Source organism: Xiphias gladius, chromosome 10 (genome assembly GCF_016859285.1).
Source record: "Xiphias gladius isolate SHS-SW01 ecotype Sanya breed wild chromosome 10, ASM1685928v1, whole genome shotgun sequence".
NCBI classification, from domain to species: Eukaryota; Metazoa; Chordata; class Actinopteri; order Istiophoriformes; family Xiphiidae; genus Xiphias; species Xiphias gladius.
The window spans coordinates 574,393-595,828 of record NC_053409.1 but is presented as its reverse complement, the minus strand read 5'-3'; the positions used below and the strand labels follow the sequence as shown (position 1 = coordinate 595,828).

General features: G+C 39.0%; 1 protein-coding gene across 1 annotated transcript in view; it reads right to left on the bottom strand.

Moving 5' to 3' along the window:
- gabra2a (gamma-aminobutyric acid type A receptor subunit alpha2a) overlaps nt 1-15,325 on the bottom strand; it is a 65,113-nt gene extending 49,788 nt beyond the window's left edge. Inside the window, exons 1-5 of the mRNA XM_040137252.1 lie at nt 15,236-15,325; nt 15,050-15,123; nt 14,748-14,824; nt 12,324-12,436; nt 4,553-4,620 (exon numbers count right to left, since the gene is read on the bottom strand). Coding sequence (XP_039993186.1) covers nt 4,553-4,620; nt 12,324-12,436; nt 14,748-14,815 — 249 coding nt within the window. The 5' untranslated portion in view covers nt 14,816-14,824; nt 15,050-15,123; nt 15,236-15,325. The remainder of the gene's footprint in view (nt 1-4,552; nt 4,621-12,323; nt 12,437-14,747; nt 14,825-15,049; nt 15,124-15,235) is intronic.
- Between the last annotated feature and the right edge of the window lie 6,111 nt (nt 15,326-21,436).

Here is a 21,436-nt window from a genome sequence, read left to right as displayed (position 1 = left end):
ACTTTTGTATTGCTAATTTTATGATTATTATTATTATTTTATTAATTCCATTTTGACTATACGGTAATTGTGGGCACATCATATATTTTTATTGTTCTGATACTGCTTAGATATTGCCTTTTGTACCAACAGACACTGTGAATGAGTTAATGAAGAACAATAAACAGAACTAAATGAAAACTAAATGAAAGAGAGAGGAAAAAAACAAGTCTGGATTCCTAAAGGTTGTAATGTTCAAACATCCCATAATACCAATAGTGGAATGAATCAAAGTGGAATGAACAAGATAATGATTTTGCTATTTTTTATGTTGGTCTGACTATTAGTTTATGATATCAGGTGCTGATTCAATTGTATGATCATTTTGGAGGCTGCAGTTTGTGATGCTGTTGAACTGTGTTCCATTATACAGAAAGGGGCTTCTGTTACTTAGCCTAGCCTCACTGATATAAACAGGGTAGATAAAATAAAAGAAACACCTGGTAGTGTAAAGCAATACAATTCAAAAGCATCAGAAAATGCAGCCTAAAAAATGAATATAAAGTGGAATCAACACCTCTCGGAAACATTTTCAACACAAACTGAATATTATAACCTTCATGAAGGTGGATTTTTTTGCAGGACTGTTGTATTGGACTGGATTAGTTTTAGTTAGGTGTTTTTTTGAGTTGAATTGAATTGAATTAATACCTGTATTCTTAAATTCTTTCAAAAACAGAGTAGTTTAAATTGATGGTAGTAAACTGTTAGGGCATTTATGTCAGGCCAGATTGTGCAAAACTCTTGATAGTTTCAGGATTTCAAGTGTTTAGGTGTATTTTCAACTTTCCACTGACTGTAGAGTCCAGAGGTGTCCCAATGCATTTTGTCAAAACACCGAACTAGGATTAATTCAGTGTGAAGTTGAGAAGATGTAGTGGTTACCATGATAACTATCTACAAAGGATGTGGATCTTATAACCTGTATCGAATTATTATACCACCAAACCCCCATTATACTGAAAATGATCAGGGTCATTATACTGATCCTCTAGTATCAGTAGCATCAAACACTCATTATTCTATTGAGGGAAAATAGTGACCATATTATTTACCCATGTTTTATAAGATTTACAAATGTAAATATGGTTTTGTGAGGTGAAAAAAATACACTTGTGTCTAAACTAACACAATATATTCACATTAGTACATTTCTGGGCACAAAATCACACTCTTGAGTACAAAACTTGTTTGATGATTACAAATCTTCACTTGCACATTTATGATACAAAAAAGGAGGTTTTTTTCATTATAAAAAGATGTTGTGGCTCCATAAATTGATTTGAGTTATTACATATTTATCATGTTTTTGGTTCATGAAAATTAGTATGTTCCAGCCTGTCATTTTATTTTGTGTACTACCAGATTGTATCAGTAGGAGGTAGTGAAGACCTTCCAGTGAAGAACATGAGATTACTATGCTCTACAAGATGCCCTGAGGATGGAATAAATTGGCCATTATGGTAGAAATTAATGTATTCATTATGAATGACCATTAAAAAAATAAAGCACCATTTAGATTGTTGTATTGTCTCAAATGCGTCAGTCGAAGGATCATTCTCCAAACTGAAGCTGATCAAGACCCAGCTCAGAAACAGATGTGGAGAGGGATGGCTCTAAGATCTTCCACTTTTGTTCACTGAGAGGGATATCCCAACTGGTCATAATAAGGCCAGTAACGTTTACAAGCTCACGGCCAAAAGCAGGATTCACCTTTGATCTCACCAATCCTGCCTCTCACTTCTCGCCTTCCTGATAATAGTTCCAAATTTTTACCACAGATTGGTTTGAGAAATAAACATTTAATACAATACTGAGGTTTTTCCTTATTTTCTACATCTCCCAAAACAATGTTTGTCTTAATTGTGGATGTAGCCTTTTCACCAAACATACATCGTTGTTTTTTGCTGATGGGGGCCCATTGAATGTATCGGGTGCCCTTTATATCTTTTAGTTCATGCCCCTCAGACAGCCCAAGTCCGCCACTGACGCCAGTGCGGAGAGCACTGGAATGAATGTTTTATGGATAGTAAGTTACACAGAGATGGCTTCATGTCCTTTTATTGTTCGATCAGGTATATAGGTAAATAGTACACAGTCTACACAAAGTCACATTTATCCAGTAAAGAAATCTTATACACATGACCATATACACTCAGTGTCCAGTTAATTCTGCACTTTGTGGTGTGTTATACAGAGGTGTTTTTAATGTTTAGTTACCCTCAAACAAAAATAGGGGGAAGTCATTCTCCTCTGAAGGAAAATGTTTCACACTTTGGCCCACAGCTCTCCTTCACTGCTACTACTTTCTTTTCTCTACCTCTTACTTTTGACCACAACTGGACATCTGCATTCATTAAAGTGACAGTGAAGTAGCTGTCAATAAAGTGTCTGGTTGATGGGTTTGCCCATTTAGGGGGTTCTCTGTCATTGGTAAACATCGACATTACCCATCCCAACTATGTTTAGTTCTTTCATTTTTTGGCTTTTTTCCTCACTGTCAGCATTGGCCCCACCAAGGCAAGACAGGCTTGCTTTTTTGAGAGCACTGATATCAATGGTAAACAGACTCTATAGAGTGTATTATAAGCCCAGCTCCTTCTTCAAATCTGAGCTTGTCTTGAAACAGCACAGATGAAGATGAGGTACAGTTGACACAAACAAATCAAAGGTCCAGGTCTGCACACTCTTGGACCAGATCATGTAGCCCCTCTACCACCTCTCATTATAACAATGTCTAAAACACAAGGAAAACAGGAGTGTAACAGCTGTGCATTAGAAACAATGGATTTTAAATGAGAAATTTTGTTTAGATTTGTTTGAATTTGCGTCACTTGGTAAATCCACTCACATGCAAATGGCTTTCTAGTGAAGAGTCCTGTATATTAATAGGATTATGCATTTTCCCAGGACTAATTCCACATAAATACCAGTGAGGCTTGTTTATTTGTTTAAACCAAATGAATAAGTGCCTGATGAAAGTCTGACCAAAATGTTGCTCTTCTTTTCAATTAACTTACAGTGCTTTCAGTGTGCGTGACTTTACTTCCTTCTTTAATCAAATTACCCAATGCTCAAAAATTAGTTCATCTTTATGGTAAAATTCCTCACACTCTGGTGAATGGTGTGACCACTGATGATGTGATAATCCCCAAGAAAACTCCAGCAGAGAAGCCGGTGTCTACCACAGCAGCAGGCTGCACTCAGACGTGAAGCTGCTCACCAAAGTCGGGAGGTATTTTAATGAGAAAACGGACAACTACTTCATGGGCGTATCCAGCCGGATTCACCTCCCACCCATAGCCAATACTGAACTTAGTTATTTAACACAGTAACTTTAGCTGTATGCTATCTCCCCCTCATCCTGTAGCTAACACTGAGAAGCTAATTTAAATTGTAATAGCTCTTTAGGCGGGATTTCAGCTGCAACATGTGAAAGAAAAATTGACTGGAAATTAAAAATTTATTAATCCTAATTCCACAGTCCATAAGGATATTTAATTTGTTAAAGATCTATTTACCTGCACTTTAGTCATGATGTTCACAGGAGGCCCTGCTAGCATTTCTTGGCTCTATCGGCGTTTGTTTACATTGGATGTTTAAAGGTTAAATGTCATGGCTCACTGACTGATTCATGCATGAATTTTTTGCTGCTAACCATGGGAAAATAGTGCAAAAGAGGTCTCTGGTTGTGGGAGGGTTTGTATCCACAGAATGAGACTGGAAAATGTGCAAACCAAAACCTAGGTAGCAGTGTGCATTTGGAATATATTTGGGATTATATTTTTATGCACGTGAATTTTTCACCACTTTCCAAGGACAAAGAATGCAACAAATATCTCTGTGTCTGTGCGGGTTTCCATCTACAGGATGAGAGTGACAAATTAACATATAAAGATCCTTGAATTCGCAAATTAAGATTTCTCTTCACAACACCAGTTTTGTACTTGAGAGTGTGAATTTGTGCGGAAAAATGTACCAATGTGAATTTAGTCTGTTTTGCACAAATATTCATATACAAGTGTATTTTCTTTCACTACAAAACCTTAATTACATGTATAAATGTTGTAAAACAGTATTTTCAGTATTTTTAATCAGTGTACTCCCGTAGCCAAAGTGACTGATTTGCTACTGATTTGAATCTTTCCTAAAACGTCCCCACATTTCATCCTTATTAGTAGGAATTTGATTGTCTTCCTAACAAGGCTCGCCCTTCCTGATAAATTTACAGTTTCAGAGACATATTTAATATTTTTTAGCTTTCAATGCCTCCAAATTTCCCACATATTACAGGTTACCACTTGTCAAGTTCCTTGTTCACACCTGTAGCAAAAATCCTTTAAGCCTTTTCAAAACCAAACGATATGTGTTTGTAACTGTACATTTGTTTCAATTCTTTTATGTGTGCAGTTGAGGCTTTCAAGGACCTGAGTCCATTTTCATTTCACTTTGCGTGTGTTGTCTTGGGTAATGAGAAAGTGATGCACTATGAGCTGATGTGTGTGACACTTACCATATCTGTGTCAGACACTGGACCAAAACTTGTCACATAGATGTCAGTCTTAACTTCTGTTACTCGGTCTGTGAAGACAAAGACTGAGATTTGTTGTAGAAAATCATAGTGCAAAACAAAAGCAAGCCTCTATGACTTGTGAGAGACACATTGATATAAGAATGGTCAAAATTTAAGTAGCAGAGGCCGAGATATCCTTACATTTATTGCCTAATGTGAGTCAAGCTTCAAAAACACTTAACCCTACATTTCCCATAATGCAGCACAAGAGGATCTTTCATTCAGCCATGCAAGACCAGTAAAAACCCACATCATGAACCTCCATGAATCAAACATCATCGGTGTCACAGGCTTCCTGTTATTAAATTCTGGTCTCCAAGCCCAAACTGAGATGATATAATCAAGGTTATTTTCTCAGACTTGACAAAGCTCCTTCCGAGTCACAGAAGACATTATAGCTGTTTTCAATGGCAAAGTAATAGTCATCATGACTACTAAACTGATTGTGATGTGTACAATTGGTGTTGGGGAAACAGCATTTGGATTTGTTAAAGACAGTGTAGCGCAATGGGTTGGGACTCATAAAGTTGCTGAACATTAGTTTGTATCTAAAAAGAGTCAGCTAAACTTACATAAACTGATTTTTGGCCACTCAGAGGCAGTGTAAACAAGCTGTGAACACAACAATGACATATTATCGCCTTATAAAATCAATATGGTTAACGTGTTAGCAAGAAGTTGCCTATTTACACATCCAGCAGACACAGAGCAACATTACAATTCACTCCGAGTCAAGTTTGTGTCCACCGGATAAATCTAAGCACAGTATTCCCTCTCTTTTAGCTCTGGTTTTGGTCTCCACCAGCTCCTGAGGGAAACATCAGGCTCTTTAGCTGCTAAATGCTCCACTTTGTTCACCGACTGTGTCTGTCTGCTGTTTGCTGCTGAGCAGGTAGTGGACAGAAGAGGTCTTCACATGTCCACTCGGTTCTGAGGAACTGAGACATGACTCGAAAAATATTAAAATTGTATGCTATAAAATGACAATTACTTCTCAAAATTTGATTCACAGATTTACATCGGTTAGAAAATATTTATCTTTTGTCTATGTAGTTCAGTTGACTACAGAATTGTAGGTGCAGGAGGTGAAGACAGGAGTCTCTATCATATCCATAAATTGGTCTTTAAAGTATATGAATGAAATATTTTTGGAATTATTTTCCGTGACTGTATTAGTTCATATGACATTATTTTTAGCCTATTTTATTGCCGCTCTTTTTGACTGCAGCTTCTGGTTAATTAATGCCAGTGTTGGCGTTCTCTCCCGATCAGGGTTTGTCGGCCACATTCTGTGTTGGGTCTAATTATCTTCAGGTCTAACTGAGGTCAACCTCAGATTGGGTGTCTCTTTGTTTTATTTATGCATCAGGAAGGTTTTCCATGGGTCCTTTTCGGATCAGGTCCAAAATTTTGGACCTGAGAAGAACTCTGGTGTACAGGGAGTTTAAAACTGCTGCTGCCACCAGAAACAAGGTTGATGTGAGCTCTGGGACTGAACCAAAACTGTGAGCTGAAAGGAGCTAAAAAGCTTTGCAGAGTTGAGGGAAAACTGAAGCTTCAAGTGATAATTCTCTGGGGGTTCATATTACCTTTCATAAAAATAGTCATGTAATTTACAGTTAATATAAAAACATTGATTATAGCTGCTTTAAGGTTTATTTCACACACCAATGCTTATTAAGGTCATTTTGTGGTCATATGAGTAATGATCATATTTTAGTCATCACATGGTGACAATTTATTTTAAAAATAATGTGACTAGAAAGAAAAACAAAAACCATGTTCGCTGACAGAAAAAGACAACATCACTTTAATGACTCATTCACATAGAAAAAACATTGCACTTCTCTTCGTTCTTTGTTCATCCATGAATCAAACATCATCTGTGTTGACAGCGATGAACTGTGTGATCCCTCCGCATCATCACGTTTATGACTTGGTACTTACTGTCACTGAGGTATAAAGACAAAGCGAGGTGCCACATTTCATCCCGTGTGGACAGTCAAGCTACCAAACACAAATTAAGCTCTGAGTGACTCCAGTGTGTGGAGGCATAAAGCAGGAGAATGTTGCAGTAATCTGTCAGTCTCACACTGCCTAGGGTGCTGAAGATGGCACTGACATCATTTATTCTACATCTCCCATAAAAAAGATCAACTCCACACGGGTAAAGTGGTTTTTCTCCAAGTTGCATGACTCCTAAATGTCATTGGAGCTGTAGGTGCAACACATGCCACAGATCACCACATTTATCAGACACACACCTACACTTGGAACGAAAATTTAAGCAACTCTCAATATTGCTTATACCCAGACACCCACACATGACTTTCTCAAAAAAAATACACAGATCAACTTGGTCCTGACAATCAGAGAAGAGCATGTGCTGAGTGGCTTAGTAGAGAGACAATATACTGATAGGAAGGTACGACTACTGAAGCCCCAGAGGAACACAAATTTGTTGGTTTGTCCAATTACTTCTGAGCCTCAGAAAATTAGGGACTATGTATAGAAATGGCTTAATTCCTAAATGGTTGATGCAATATATTTGTTAATTACCCCCCCACCACAACCCCACCCCCTTGGATTAAAGCTGAAAGTCTACACTTCAATGTTTACTTTTATTTACAAATCAAAATGCATTAGATTGTGTCATACGAACTGAAAGAGACGGATACTGTCCAGCTGGTAAATGCATATCACAATAACTGCCTGGTCCTGTTTATTTTTCTCACTCTGCTCTCTGTCCCACTTCTCACTTCCCTCACGCTCCTACATTCTTCTGCCATTCTCCATCCATCCATCAGATGCTCTCAGACCTTCGCACCAGTCCCAGCCAGCTGACTCCCTCACTGGCTTCTCAAAGTATTCAGACGCCTTCACTTTTTGCAGATAATTGTGTTGTTGTAAATTTAATTTTGAATAAAATAAATCTACACTCACTGACCCCTAATGAAAAAGTCCCAACATGTTTTTAGAATTGTTTGCAAATTTATTAAAAATATAAAGCTGAAATCTCTCATTTACAAAACCATTCAGACCCTTTGCTGTGGATCCAAATTTTGGTCAGGTGCTTCCTGTTTGCTTTAATTATCCCTGAGATGAAGCTAGAACTTGATTGGAGTCCACTTGTGACAAACTGAATTGATTGGACAGAAAGAAACATACCTGTGTATATAAAGTAAGGTGCCTCTGTTCACTCTGTCTGTCAGGACAAAACCAAGCCATGAAGTCCAAGGATCTCTCTGTAGACCATGGTGATAAAACTGTGGTGAGGCAAAGATCAGACCAAGGTTATAAAACCATCTCTAAGGCGATGAGTGTTCCCACGAGCACAGTGGCCTCAAAAACTGTGAAATGGAAAAAGTTTGGAACCAGCCATCTGACTTAATTGAATGAAGTCTGTGAATCCCCAATTCAAATCATTGTCCTAAATTACCAGAGACAACAGCAGAAATACTCTAAGTCCAGTACTTTACCGTTCTGATGTTTGTTTCCCAGGACAGTGTTTCCGTGCTGAGCTACAGCAGAAGGACAGCAACACAAGGTATACCAAAAAGACCACAGCTTTGGGAGATACTCACTTGATCTCATTAACTTAGACTGCTGAAAAGTCTCAGATCCACTTTGGAATTGGAATGTATTTTTCCACAGACCAAGGGCTGTTGATTCCCCCATCTCTTCATCTGAAACCGCTTTGGGAACTAATTTCTTAACGGCAAATATAAAGAAGAGGAGTGATTACAAACAAACAAAAATTGTTTCAAGGTACATACACACCTTGAAACAATTGACTGCCTATTGTTTCAAGACAGGCTTGAAAAAAGGTGAACCTATTCTTTAATCGACAGTTAAAATATTATATGTATTTGCATCCTAGATTTTAAAAAAACCTTAAACCTCCACAAAAAACAAAAACCTAAACTGGGTGTAAATAAAAGTGGAAATCAAAGTGGAAAATGAATATAATATCAGTTGAAAAATAGAGGTCACACTTGCATTTAGCTGTACTGCATGACTTTCTTTAAAAATGTGGAAGTTGCATATGTAATGAGTGGAGGGCCAGATGAATGTAAAGTTGATCTGAAGCGTTTATGATGAAAAACACAAAGCGCTGTGTTTCTTAGTTGTTGTACCACAGAGTAACAAAATTTGGTCACTTTGCTATGATGAGACTCAAACCACACAAGAAACTCAGTACCATACGTTTTAGTGAACACATTTTGTCCCCAAATGATCTCAGCACTGTTATAAAGGACTTTAAAAGCAGTAAAGGCATAAGAGAGACTGAATTATTCTTGGGCATTAAGGCAATTTAATGTAAATATAAAGAATGTAATTTACCAACAGCATCAATTTTAAATCTCCCTTTGCTTTCACTGATCCACATTGGCTGAACTTTTATGTTCTCTGACTTCTTTTGTATGTTAACATGATTCCCAAGGGGGGAAGAGCCATCACCATCACTGTTCTGTACCAGTTACAAAAGTCGCTAGCCGCACAAAGACACACCGGATTGTACCAAACCATTGGTGAACTACAAGAAGTTTTTAGATGAAGGTGTAACTTGCTGCCTCTCAAATTCCCAAAACTTAATATTTCATCTCGGTTGTAGATATAAAATGAAGCATGCTTCTGCAACTCAAAAAAGGCTATTCCTCACCTTCATTTGATTCAAAAACTGATTTTGTTGGATGGTTCCAGAGAGATATGATAACATTTGCAGACCAGCCACCATGATTTTCAGCTCACAGTACAACAGGACAGACACAACACTCAACACAAAACATCAATAATAAAACTATATACATAACATTTTAAAATACACAGTATCAGAGATGTAAAAAAACAATCTAGAAATGATACACCTTGAAGTGCAGGAGGTTCAGAGGTTGAATAACCTAAACATATTAAAAATAGGCAAACCATAAATAATTAAAAAGACAACAAACTAAAAACACCTCACATGGTGACTGGGAGGGTCAACGACTCACTTTTGCTGCTGATCTCCCAGAGGATATTTACCTGGACCTTCCCAGCAGTCAGTTAGAACTGAAAAGGCCTTTCAGATGAGACGCCAAACGTCTTCAAGAACGTCAAGCAAGTCCAGTTGCCCTCGCATAGCACTTACAGAACACCATGACCTGGATGACTGAGAATCTTCACAGACATACGTCATGGTTAAAGGCAGTGTTGTACTGGACAACTTTATATTGAGAGGGGTTTCTAAATTTTTGTCCCTTACATTTACATACATCAGGGGCGCAGAATATTCAGAACACCACTGAATTAAACACCATCATTAGCTATGACCTCAGCGCCAAAACATTTACAACAAATTTATTAACACCTCTATGACACTTTCAACAAAAACGAAACATTTCAGGTATGAAAGTAGAGTGGCCACTGAGTGTATATTTGTGATTTCACCTCTATATTACAGAGGGGCCTTTTATTTCTGATTCCTGCTGTTTTTATGAGAATACTTGATCATATTTTAGTAAGACGTCATCCTGTTTTCTGATCTGTTCCTGGTTCTACAGTATTAGCTGTTGATGCAAACACAACAATTCCTTCATGTTTACCTGTAGTATTGATAGATTAGATTTAATGTACTTCTCCACAGCGTTTCTCAGAGTTTCTGACAGTAGCAGACATACTGTTATGATTCACAAATTAATTTCAAAACTACAAAAATGTGTCATTTCTTTTCTTTCAGTGTTAATCTAATGTTAGTAAAACTCAATCTTTCCTGTGCAGATATTTCATATTAAAAGACCCCTATCATTTCCTGGAAGGCTTTTTGTTCTGCTGGATATGTTGAGTTTCACTGAAATATACTGTGTATATATACACACAACATTAAACCTGGTACCTGGTTATAATCTTGTGGCTGATTGGTGTATTTATATTATAGTACCAGAATCCTCAATGTTTTTGGCTTTTGACATCTAGCCTGTTTAGTTTGGTTAGAATAAACTCTGGCGTGTTAGCCTAGTTAGTTCAGTTCGTTTGGAGCTAGTGAGAAAGCTGTCAATCAAACCCTGGTGTGGACCAAACAACCGCACTGAGACCCTCTATTCAAACAGTCTCAGTGCGGTTCGATTGTGGTCTGAAAGCAAACAGACCAGCCACAGTTGTTTGTGATAGTAGGTGCGACTTTATCATGACTTTAGAGTCTAAACTACTCATGAATCCATCTGCTGTTCGTGAAGTGTTCAGGAAGCGAGATGGTCACGGGATGTACAAGTATACACCATGAGAACACATATGCATGTCAGCACTTGAGTGGGGGGATAAAACCCTGATCAGAGAGTGAACAGCAGTTACAATTGCGCTCCGTTGTGCTTGTATCCTCTGTGTGCTTTGTCGCCAGCATAATCCTGTAGGAGACATTCCATTTCCATTCCGTTTTACATTCCATATCAACATTTTGTCATTATTCATAACAAGCCATCCATTTGTAGCCTGATGATATTAGAAATACTCATCATCCGTCATTTCTTTGTCAGCTGTTTGTACCACCAGAGAACATAAATATACACTTAAGAAGTGTAACGTGCAGACTGACCTGCTGTCTGTCATCGGAAGTTGATTTCCCCAGTTTTCTCCTTATGGTGCAATGATGCAGAGTGACATCACCAAAACAGTCCAATCAGTGAGTTACCAGTCAGGCTGTATGACCTCATATTTACTCTTCTTGGTTTGTTTATAAAAATGTCGAACTACGAACTACAGGTGTAAATCAAGCAAAAGTGCATTTCGCACATTTTGTGGTCCTACCTTGCAAATGTGATGCTTTGCTGCTTTTCTCTGTTTTATATCATTGCATATCAAATATCTTTGGGTTTTGGACTGTTGGTTGGACAAAACAAGACACCTGAAGACATCACCTTGGTCTCTGTAAAACTGTGAAAGCCATTTTCTACTATTTTCTGACATTTTTTTTGAAGCAAGTAATTGAGAATATAATCAGCAGATTTATCAATGATGAAAATAATCATTTGTTGCATCAATAATGTCCACTAAGCCCTTCCAGTCCACAGTGACAGAAGTCAAACTGTGGGCTGGCATTGTGAGGCTATTGATTGTCTCCTCAAAAATCCAGCCATTGTCTCTGGGCACACTGGCTTCCACTTTACATTTTAATTTGTCATTAACCTTTCACTTATAACTTAAAAGGACATGTCTTGGCCTCAACGTGTCTCCACTGTCATTCTTCTATGGAGTTTACCGACATCCATGCCTTAAACTCAGTCAATTTTACACATCTGAATCGGTTTACTAGTCAGTCAACAATCGGAAAAGCATGAAAACAGTTGTACAATGTCTTCTGTGTCTCTGGAGGAGCTTTGTCAAGTCTGAGAAAATAACCCTGATGATGCCATAGCGATGTAATCAGGGATATGTCAACTCAGGCTTGGAGACTTCACATTTATAACAGAAAAACTGACTTACAAGCTGCAGGTCTGCAGTTATGGAGTTTTAGAGATGTGAGTATTTACCAGGCAGTTGGAGTGTAAATGAAAGACTTGCAGAATCCAGTGTTTTAGGAGTTTGACTCATACTAGGGAATAAAAGTCAAGTCCCTGCTGCTTTGATTTTGTCCATTTTTTTTTATCTGTCTCTTGTGAATCCCCCAACTTTATGAAAGTGAAGTTGTAAGGAGAACCGCTTAACTGGTGTATGTGTATAATCTTCCCTGTCTTACCTCCCAGGCCAGGTCTCAGTCTGTTGTCATATCCATCCAGCAGACTGTCCAGGATCTTGGTGAAGGTTGTGATGTCTTTAAAGTTACGTGTTGAATTAGAATCTGCTTTTGACCTAAATGAAAGAGAAATGTGTGATTATGGACACATAAAGAAAGATGAGAGCGCTAAATCAGCTACAAAAATGGACTGAAGCACCACCAAGAGCTGTGGGTGATGAGACCCATGATGGTAATCTCCACCTACAATATCAAACCCATTTCATCCAAAATTATTTCATGCTAAACCTGAAAAGAAAATATGTTGTGACACTGTAATCCTGCAGCACAAGGCCTTTGCATGGTCATGTTGAGTAACTTTTAAGCAAGTAAGCAGAATTACAGAAACCCACAATCATTGGATGGCCTTTTACATTTGTACAGTATCTTTTGAATTTTACGACATAATTAGTAAAAATTGCTAGATTTGACATCACTTCAATTAAAGACTACTTTGAGGAGTCATTATAATTTTCATTACAAAAAGGCTCAATCTGAAATAGAAATAGAAATACATATTGCAATACTAGGCTCTCGTATGTGACCTCTTATTTGTTTAAAGGAATAGTTCAACATTTTGGCAAATGCACTGATTCTCTTTCCCTCAGAGTGTTAAAGACAGAGCTGGAGTCAGGCAATGGTTAGCCTAGCTTAGTATAAAGACTGGAAGCAGGGGAAACAACTAGTGTGGCTGTCTTAATTTCAAAAATACAGGGGAGAAAATGCAAACTCCATACTGAAAGGTTCCAGGTTCGAACCTAGAACCTTCATGCTGTGAGGCGACAGTGCTAACCACTGTGCGCCCCCTTAAAGGAAATTTATTACTAAATCACTGGAATACTCCATTATGTGTGATAAGTGGTTTGGCCTATGATGTAGAAATATACAAGTGGCATACTAATCCTTTAATAAATAATTCAATCAATAAACACGTTAAACAGTCAATGTGTGAATACATTTAAGGTCATTGTTTGATACAGACAGGTGACAAATTAAAGGAAAAACTTGAAAAATTAGTGTAGAAACAGGATGACAATGCCTCCATCCATAGGCACGAGGGGTCACTGAATGGTGTGAGGAGTATGAAAATGATGTGAATCATGTGCTGTGGCCTTCACAGTCACCCGGTTGAAGACCAATGGGAGATTTGGACCAATTTGTTAGACAGCGCTCTCCACCACCGTCATCAAAACACCAAATAAGGGAACATCTTTAGGAAAAATCCCTCCAGTAGAGTTCCAGAGACTTGGAGAACCAATGCCAAGGCGCATTGAACGAGCTTGTGGTAAAATACTTTTGTTAGTTTCTCCTTGAATTTTTCACCCATCTGTATGTTTAGGAACAGTTTTAAAGGGACACAGATGAAGCTCTGATGACCAAAATGTCTAACGTCCAACTAAATATTTTTAACTGGCGTCATACAGCCTCAGCGTTTTTACGTGTTTAAAAATGCCATGTGACAGTTTAATGCACAAAGAGTGAAATTTTACTTGTTGGTAGGGCAGCTTGTTACAGATTGTCTACTTTAACCATTTATAACTTTAATTAAGAAATAACACTAATATTTACACTAATATAAACAAGAAACTAGCAAGAAAAGAATTGCGTTATCGAATATGAAAAATAAAGGGATTGGGATAAACTGAGGCAGCAAATTGTCAGAAGGGAGACAATATGAGAAAATGCCACGTTTTGTCAACATGAATTTCCTTCATTTTTACTCTTTTTTGAGAGTAATAAATGAGGAGGGTCACAAAGTTCCATATGATGTGTTTTCCATTTGACAAACTGGATAGTTTTCAGTTACACATTATCACACTAACATTACATGCTGTTCCGTTCATGTGGATCACAATTTCTACAAGCAACATAAAAAGCTAAATTGATACTACGTAGATTAATGGGGGTCCGATTTCATGCTCGGCTTAAAATGGGAGGATTTGAACTTTTCCGTCAAAGTGCAGCGTGATGCGTGGTAGGAGGGAGAGTCCGTTACTAAAGTTGATATTTGTCTGAATAAAATGGTGTGTGGTCCACTGTTGAAAGAGCCGAATTTATCAGAAGGTCATATCAAAACTTCAGGGACTACAGACATTCATGAGCTACGTGGGATATGTAGAGCAAATAATGCAAATAATCATGTCATTGTTACATTTATCTTGGAGCCTTCTAACTGAGTGCACAGAGCTACCGTTAAGAAGGGCTGTGCCAGCAGAAAACCTCAATGTCGGTGGTCTACTTGGAGCTGCCTGCTGCTGCTGCTGCTTAACATACAGCCGTCTGGTGGAGAGCCAGAGAGCGGTGTGTGCGCCCAGTCGGAGTGTCCTCCGAGCGGTGGTATTTAATCTGTCAATCCGTAAAAACACGGATCACTGACATCAAACTTACCGTGTCTGCCACAGTACGATCAAAGAGACCAGTATAGACATGGAATGTGAGCTCCATCGTCCTCTCATTGCTGATGCCTGCAAACAAGACGGAGAACGCGTTCTGAGCGTCTAATTACGCAATTAAATGGACCCCACACAGATGTCCGTCTCCATAAGGACACACGCACAGGATTAGTCTCCTCACACTGGGGTTCTGTTCGGCTCCGTTGATCCAAGAGTCTGCAGCCCAGATGCAGCTTTTGTGTAGTAAAATGTGTCCAATGAAATGTCCCTTAGGGTATAACAATAGATACTGCCTACCTGAAACGCGACAGGTATCCCTAGGGTGGCCACGAGAGACTGGACTGCGTCTGGACACAGCGGAGATGACAAGCCTTTGGAAAACGAGAAAATGAGAGTGATACCCCAGAGAGAGGAGCGAGGTTACTGTCCGTCCATTCTGTCAACTCCTCCAACAGAGTCCCCTCAGCTCCAGCAGAGACTAACCTGAGAGCGGCGCGCGAGCACAGCCCACCGAGGCGGTGGGGATGCCTTCATTTCCTGACAGAGGTGCTCGTCTGAGCGCACGACTACGCACGACCGATACACACTGTGCCAGCTGCACGGCAGCACGTGGAATGCCATAAGTGAGTGGAACATGCCAAACAGCGTAAAGACCTCTGACCACACTGAAATGCCTAACCAGAGGGGGAGATGACTAAATCTGTTCGTGTCCCTCCTCAATTCACAAATCCAACAGGGTTCTTGAGAGCTGAGTTTTGGGCCAGAAAACCAAAACAGAACAGAGCACTTTAGTATCAAAAGTCGAAGTACTCATGATGAAGAAATAGTATTGACCAACATCAGGATTATTATTAATACCAGTGATTTACCATGTAAACACGGTAGCGGGTTGAGGTGGAGCTAATATGAGCTACTTTATATATTGGCAGGTAGTTTAATACATAACAATGCAACATATTTCATCAATGAATCATGTGATTTATGTCATGGCTCTTTTACCTTTTCCATTCTACACAGACTTATATTATCCATTGTTATGTGCATAACACAGTCTTGTGTGTATTTGGCACCTCTTCAGATTATCAAGATTATCAAGATTACAGTCTGCCTTTAACTTCCCCCAGACCTAACCTCAAACTTGTACTGAACGCTGACAAGTCAAAATGTGTTTTATACTCAAGAACCCATAGATCCAGTGCACATCTCCCTACCATCCTTACACTTACTGGTCCTGGAATTGCAATTGGTCAGTGTGGGAATTTAAAACAGCATGTGGAGGAACTGGGGCAACATGGTTTTCTTATATCAGAATAAAGCTTGTTTGTGTCATGAGGACAGGAAATTGTACAGTCATCCATCACATTTGTGCTTGACTAGAGTGATTTGCTGTATTCCTATGCTGCTTGCTCTCCTTAAAACAACTCGATGCAGTTTATCATTTCGCTTTGTGTTTCTTTGCAGGAGATAAATATTGTACTCATCACAGTGTACTATATGAATAAATAGGCCGGCCCTCTTTAGCAACAAGAAGAGAAGTACATTCTATCATTTTTATCTGCTGCAAAAGCTGCCTCAGTATATCTCCTCTCTTCTCACATTTAAAACCACTGCTCACCAGACCAGATCTCAGGTCTGGTTAACTGTAATTTCCCCTGGGGAACTGGGGAAGATGGCCTTCCACCACATTGCACCTAATAAATGGAATGAATTACAGAGGATTTTAAAACTTGAATGTCTTTGAGTCTATTTAGTGATACTGTATGTGCTTTTTTTATGTTTAACAATGTTTGCTTTTCTTTTACCTGCTGTACCTAGATCAAATAAAGGTTACATATACATGTACACATAAAATCTTAATATGCAAAGTAAATCGTAATTATAAGTCTTAGATCAATGTGGTGAAGGTAAAGTCCAATATTTTCCACTGAAATGTAGTGGTGTAAACTATAAAGTAACATAAAATGGAAATACTCACTTTTTCTAGTAAAGTACAATATCCTCAACATTGTCCTTAAGTACAGTATTGAAATAAATGAACTTATACTAGTTATCTTCCACCAATGGGCTGGAATAACTAGGCAATCTGGGAAACGGCCCCCAGACCCAGACCCTCAGGGACCCTAAAAGCCCAGCTTTACTGTGCGTCAGTTGGTTGTGTGTCATTCAATTAAGTGCAAGTTTGTTTAGGAATTGACACCACTAAAGAACACTATTAACTAAGACGGCTGCCTGTCTCGTAGGCCCTGTTACACATGGTGCATATTAAGTAAAAGTGTTTACTTAACTTGCCTCAAACTGCCGAAAAACCTGGGACCGGGTAGTACTGGTCAGTGTCAGAGTATCTGTATGCACTGTACTTGACAGGAACAACAAAAAAGCTTGCCCCTTGGCAATCTTAACAGGTTAATTCATCCTTCCTTTGAACTTGATCTTTGTGAGTGATTATACATGACAAGGTATCTTAATACATGGACACCACATTTCCTCAGCTGAGTTAGTGTTACCAGAACATTTTTGAGTTTATTCTGATGCTTATACCATGGCCAATTACCACAGGAAAAAAAGTCATCCATTTGCTCAAAGCACTTTTTCTGTGGTTACCTGCATTTAAATGTATCTTGGTCACTGACTCAAACAATGGCATGACTGTTGACCGGAAGTATGTTTTTTTTTTTTTAACTGATACGTGCCAGCCAATCAAACATTACTATTTTTGGTGTTCATGATACAACAAGCTTTAGTGGCTACTGGACTCTTTTATACTGCCACCATCATTCAGTCTCTTTCACACACACATGCTAGCATGTGCCTGCTGTGCCTCTTGTAGTGGTCATGTTCAGGTCAGTGTGACTGTGTCTGTGACCAAGCATTACACTTGGTGCTTGGATCCACCCCATGACCCTTTGAGAACAGTTCTGCACTAACAAAGCCAGGAAACGTGCTGTCCAGAGTGCTAACAGTCATCAGAACTGGCTGGAGACTCCATGTGCTGCTACAACAGATCACATCTGTCAACTCACTGGCAGCCCTTCAAATCAAGATGTGTTCTGTCCCATCTTTTACTGCATATAGGTTTGCGTGTTGACAACATGCATCCTTGGCATGTGTATGACTTGCCATTGAATGTCACTCTGACCACACTGACCTTTCTTATTCATTATAACATTCCCCTGCTCTAAAAAATAATGCAAGATACTGTACTAGCCTTTGTCATGACGCTGACTTATTTCAGCATATTTTATCTCTCCAGTAGCAGCTGTGTGGCTAGAATTGAAGGCAATTGTCGTAATTTACTGGACAATCTATGTTCTAACCCTCACCTTTAGTCACAAACTTTGAGTTATTACTAAAAGACTGAGATTGCATTACAAGCAACCAAAATGAGTTTCCATTGCAGTGTGGCTGGACTCTCACATAGAGACAGACTGAGGAGGTCAGACAACTAGTAGACGCTCAGAGTAGAACCACTGCTCCTTCAAGCTAGTTCAGGTGGTTTGGGCATGTGATCAGTTTGACTTCTTTGATACCTCCCTCGGAAGGTATTCCAGGCATGTCCAACTGGGAGGACCCCCTCCCCCCCAAGAGGAGCTGACCATCCAACACTTTGGCCCAGAGCAAGGTATCACTTCATCTATTGGCCAGACTGCCCTCATTTTTTTGTGCGTGCCTTTGTCATCTAAACATAATGATTTGTACAAATGGGAATAACGGAGCACACAGACAGCCAAGCTCAAAGGTGTTCATGGTGTTACACTTGGTTGTACACATAGAAATTGATAGAGAAGCTCAAATCCTACCCACTTACACACCTCTATTTACCTGGGCAACTGCTGCATAAAGTGAGCATGATTATGTGATTGTCTTTTTTGGAAAGTTAGAAAAATTGTCAAATGTAGCCTCCCCAGTTCTGGAATCAGAGATGGGGTTAATGCGCTTTTTGACAATCTGACGAGCACTTTGAAGCATACCCAAGCATCCTTTTGATTTCAGTGAGTTCATGGCCTTTTTTCTAGAGCCAAGCTCAGGACAAATGTTATGCTTTTGTTGTTTGGTCCATCCAGCTCTTTCATATTGAGCATTGTGACTTCTAGGGCCATCTAGCACGGCTCTAGCTTTGATTCTTGTTTAGTTGGAGGCTCATGTGATTATTTGTAAATGAAGCAAAGCTTATGACCCTGGATTGTATTAAATGTCAAAGACACAAGTTTATTTCCTGAAGAAGGCTGGTTTTCTAAATACCTGAGCACTTGACCTTTTGCAGGTACATTGCTTTTATCTGATAGCCTTGTATTGTTCTTTCCTTGCAGCCACCACTTGACATATGTTATCATACGATCTTGGAGCATCTTTATTAGCACCAAAGCCCCGCTGGCAGGGGAGACCTGCATAGCCAAAGGTTTTTATATTTCCTTGTGTGCTTTAACAGTTAGCATTGTTGCTTTCTTGTTTGTGAAGGTTGCTGCCGTCAGGGACTATTACATGAGACACTTATGACCTTTTAATGTCTTATTGCCTCTACACCTCATCTACTGCTGTTTTTCTTCTCTCTCAAAGTGTGTTCACACAATTCAGGTTTTCATTGTGCAAATGGCAATTGTTCCGCACTTTTGATTGTTCCCCTTTGGTACTCAAGTAAGTTTTCTCAGGGTTCCTCTGAGAAAACTCGTCTGTCAGTACCGCAACATCGTAGTATGCTATGCATACCGAAGGTAAGTTAATATGAAAAACACTACTTTTAACTTAATTTGCTATTTTCTGTAACAAAAAAGCAAAAAAAAATGTCCTTACTTTATTTATTCATTTATTCAAATTTCTATTTTTGCCAAAAACAAAAAATGTTGCAATGTTTATTGCATATAGATTTTATTCCTAGCACTCTCACACTCTAAACAGTTTACACAGTTTCATGAAAAAATGTAGATCAATTAAAACCTCTCAGTCTGTGAATAATCCTTTAGGACTACTTATTCCTGCCAGGAAAGAGAGTTAAATTCATAGTTTTCAGTCATGTGGCCGTTGCAGAGACCTGGAGGAAAAAAAAAATGTTTTGGCAGCCAACAAAGGACACCTGTGATCTATATACAGCACCTTCCGCAGTATTTCAATCACTTAAAACAGTGAAGTACCTGCCTGAGCTCCACTTTAGTGATGTTTATATACAGTTGCAATCAGAAATATTCAACCCCCCAAAGATTTTATGGATTTATCTATTAAAGTTTTCTCAAAGAGCAAGATTCTGCTTCAGATGACTTCTTCATGAGTTGAGTGATACATAAAACCAACACAGAAAATGCATGATGTAGTATTTGTGTGTAACAGTATATTTTGTTAAGATAGCCATGTCAGAATTATTCAACCCCTATATGATATTGTTGTTTTCAAAGCTGCCTGACAGTTTTTATGGCCTAAAGTGGAGTTGAAACATAATTAAGCCTTTGGGAACCCTATAATGATCCTTCATTTGTTTCAGCTGTGATGCATATATAAACCCCACCCATGAAGGTATCACGGTGAGTTGCAATCATAAAAAGTAAAAGGAGCTTCCAAAATAGCTGAGAGAGGAGATTATTTCATCACACCTGAAGTACCTTGGAACTTCAGGTGTGGAAAAGCTGCGAACCTGCCTGGCTGTAGAGGAAAGCCCAACATTTCATCAAGGGCCCTTAGCAACTTAGTCAGAAAAACTAAGAGAAACCCCTGGGTTACTGCAAGACACCTACAGGATGACCTGATGAAGGCTGGTACAAGTGCTTCAGTGGCAACTTTAAGATGTGCACTGAATAAACAAGGACTTCATGGCCAGACTCCAAGATGCACTCCACTCTCGACCACAAGGAACATCAAAAGTCAACTAGAATATGCCAGGAGGAATTTGGATAAGACTACAGAGTTTTGCGACATTTCTATGGACTGATGAAACCAAACTGGAACTGTTTGGACATATGGACCAGCGGTATGTCTGGCATGTGAAAGGCCATGCTTATGACCAGAAAAATACCATCCCACGGTCAAGCATGGAGGTGGGTCATTTATGATGTGGGGCTGTTTTTCTGTGGCAGGAACTGGCAATGTTGATCGTGTACCTGGCATCATGGATTCCCAGAAACACCAGGCCATTTTAAAGAGGATTGTGATGCCTTCTGTTGACAAATTAAACCTTGGTGATCATTGGACTTTCCAGCAAGACAATGATCCCAAGCACACCTCCAAGTCAACCAAAGCTTGGTTGAGAAAAAGATCCTGGAGTGGCCATCTCAATATCCAGATATAAATCTGATTGAAACTCTTTGGTGGGATTTAAAGAAGGCAGCTGAAGCACGGAAGCCAACAAACATCACTGATCTAGAGGCTTTTGCACATGAAGAATGGGTAAAGATTCCAATCGATAGATGTAAGAAGCACTTCCCGAAAACGCTTGTTAGAAGTTTTCTAAAAGCTAAAGGATGCGCCACAAAGTACTTAAGCTGGGGGTTGAATAATACTGCACGTGTTAAGAGTTACATTTTTCATTTGAACTTCAAAGTTAAGTCCATTTCTGTTGTCAGAATAACAGATATGTATCAATAAATATTTTTTGTTGTTTAATGAGGTTTTTTGTCATTATCTTTCATTCACAACACTGTCTTTTGAGGTGAGGTGGCTGAATATTTCTGATTCAACTGTACATCATGTGGAGAATCCCTC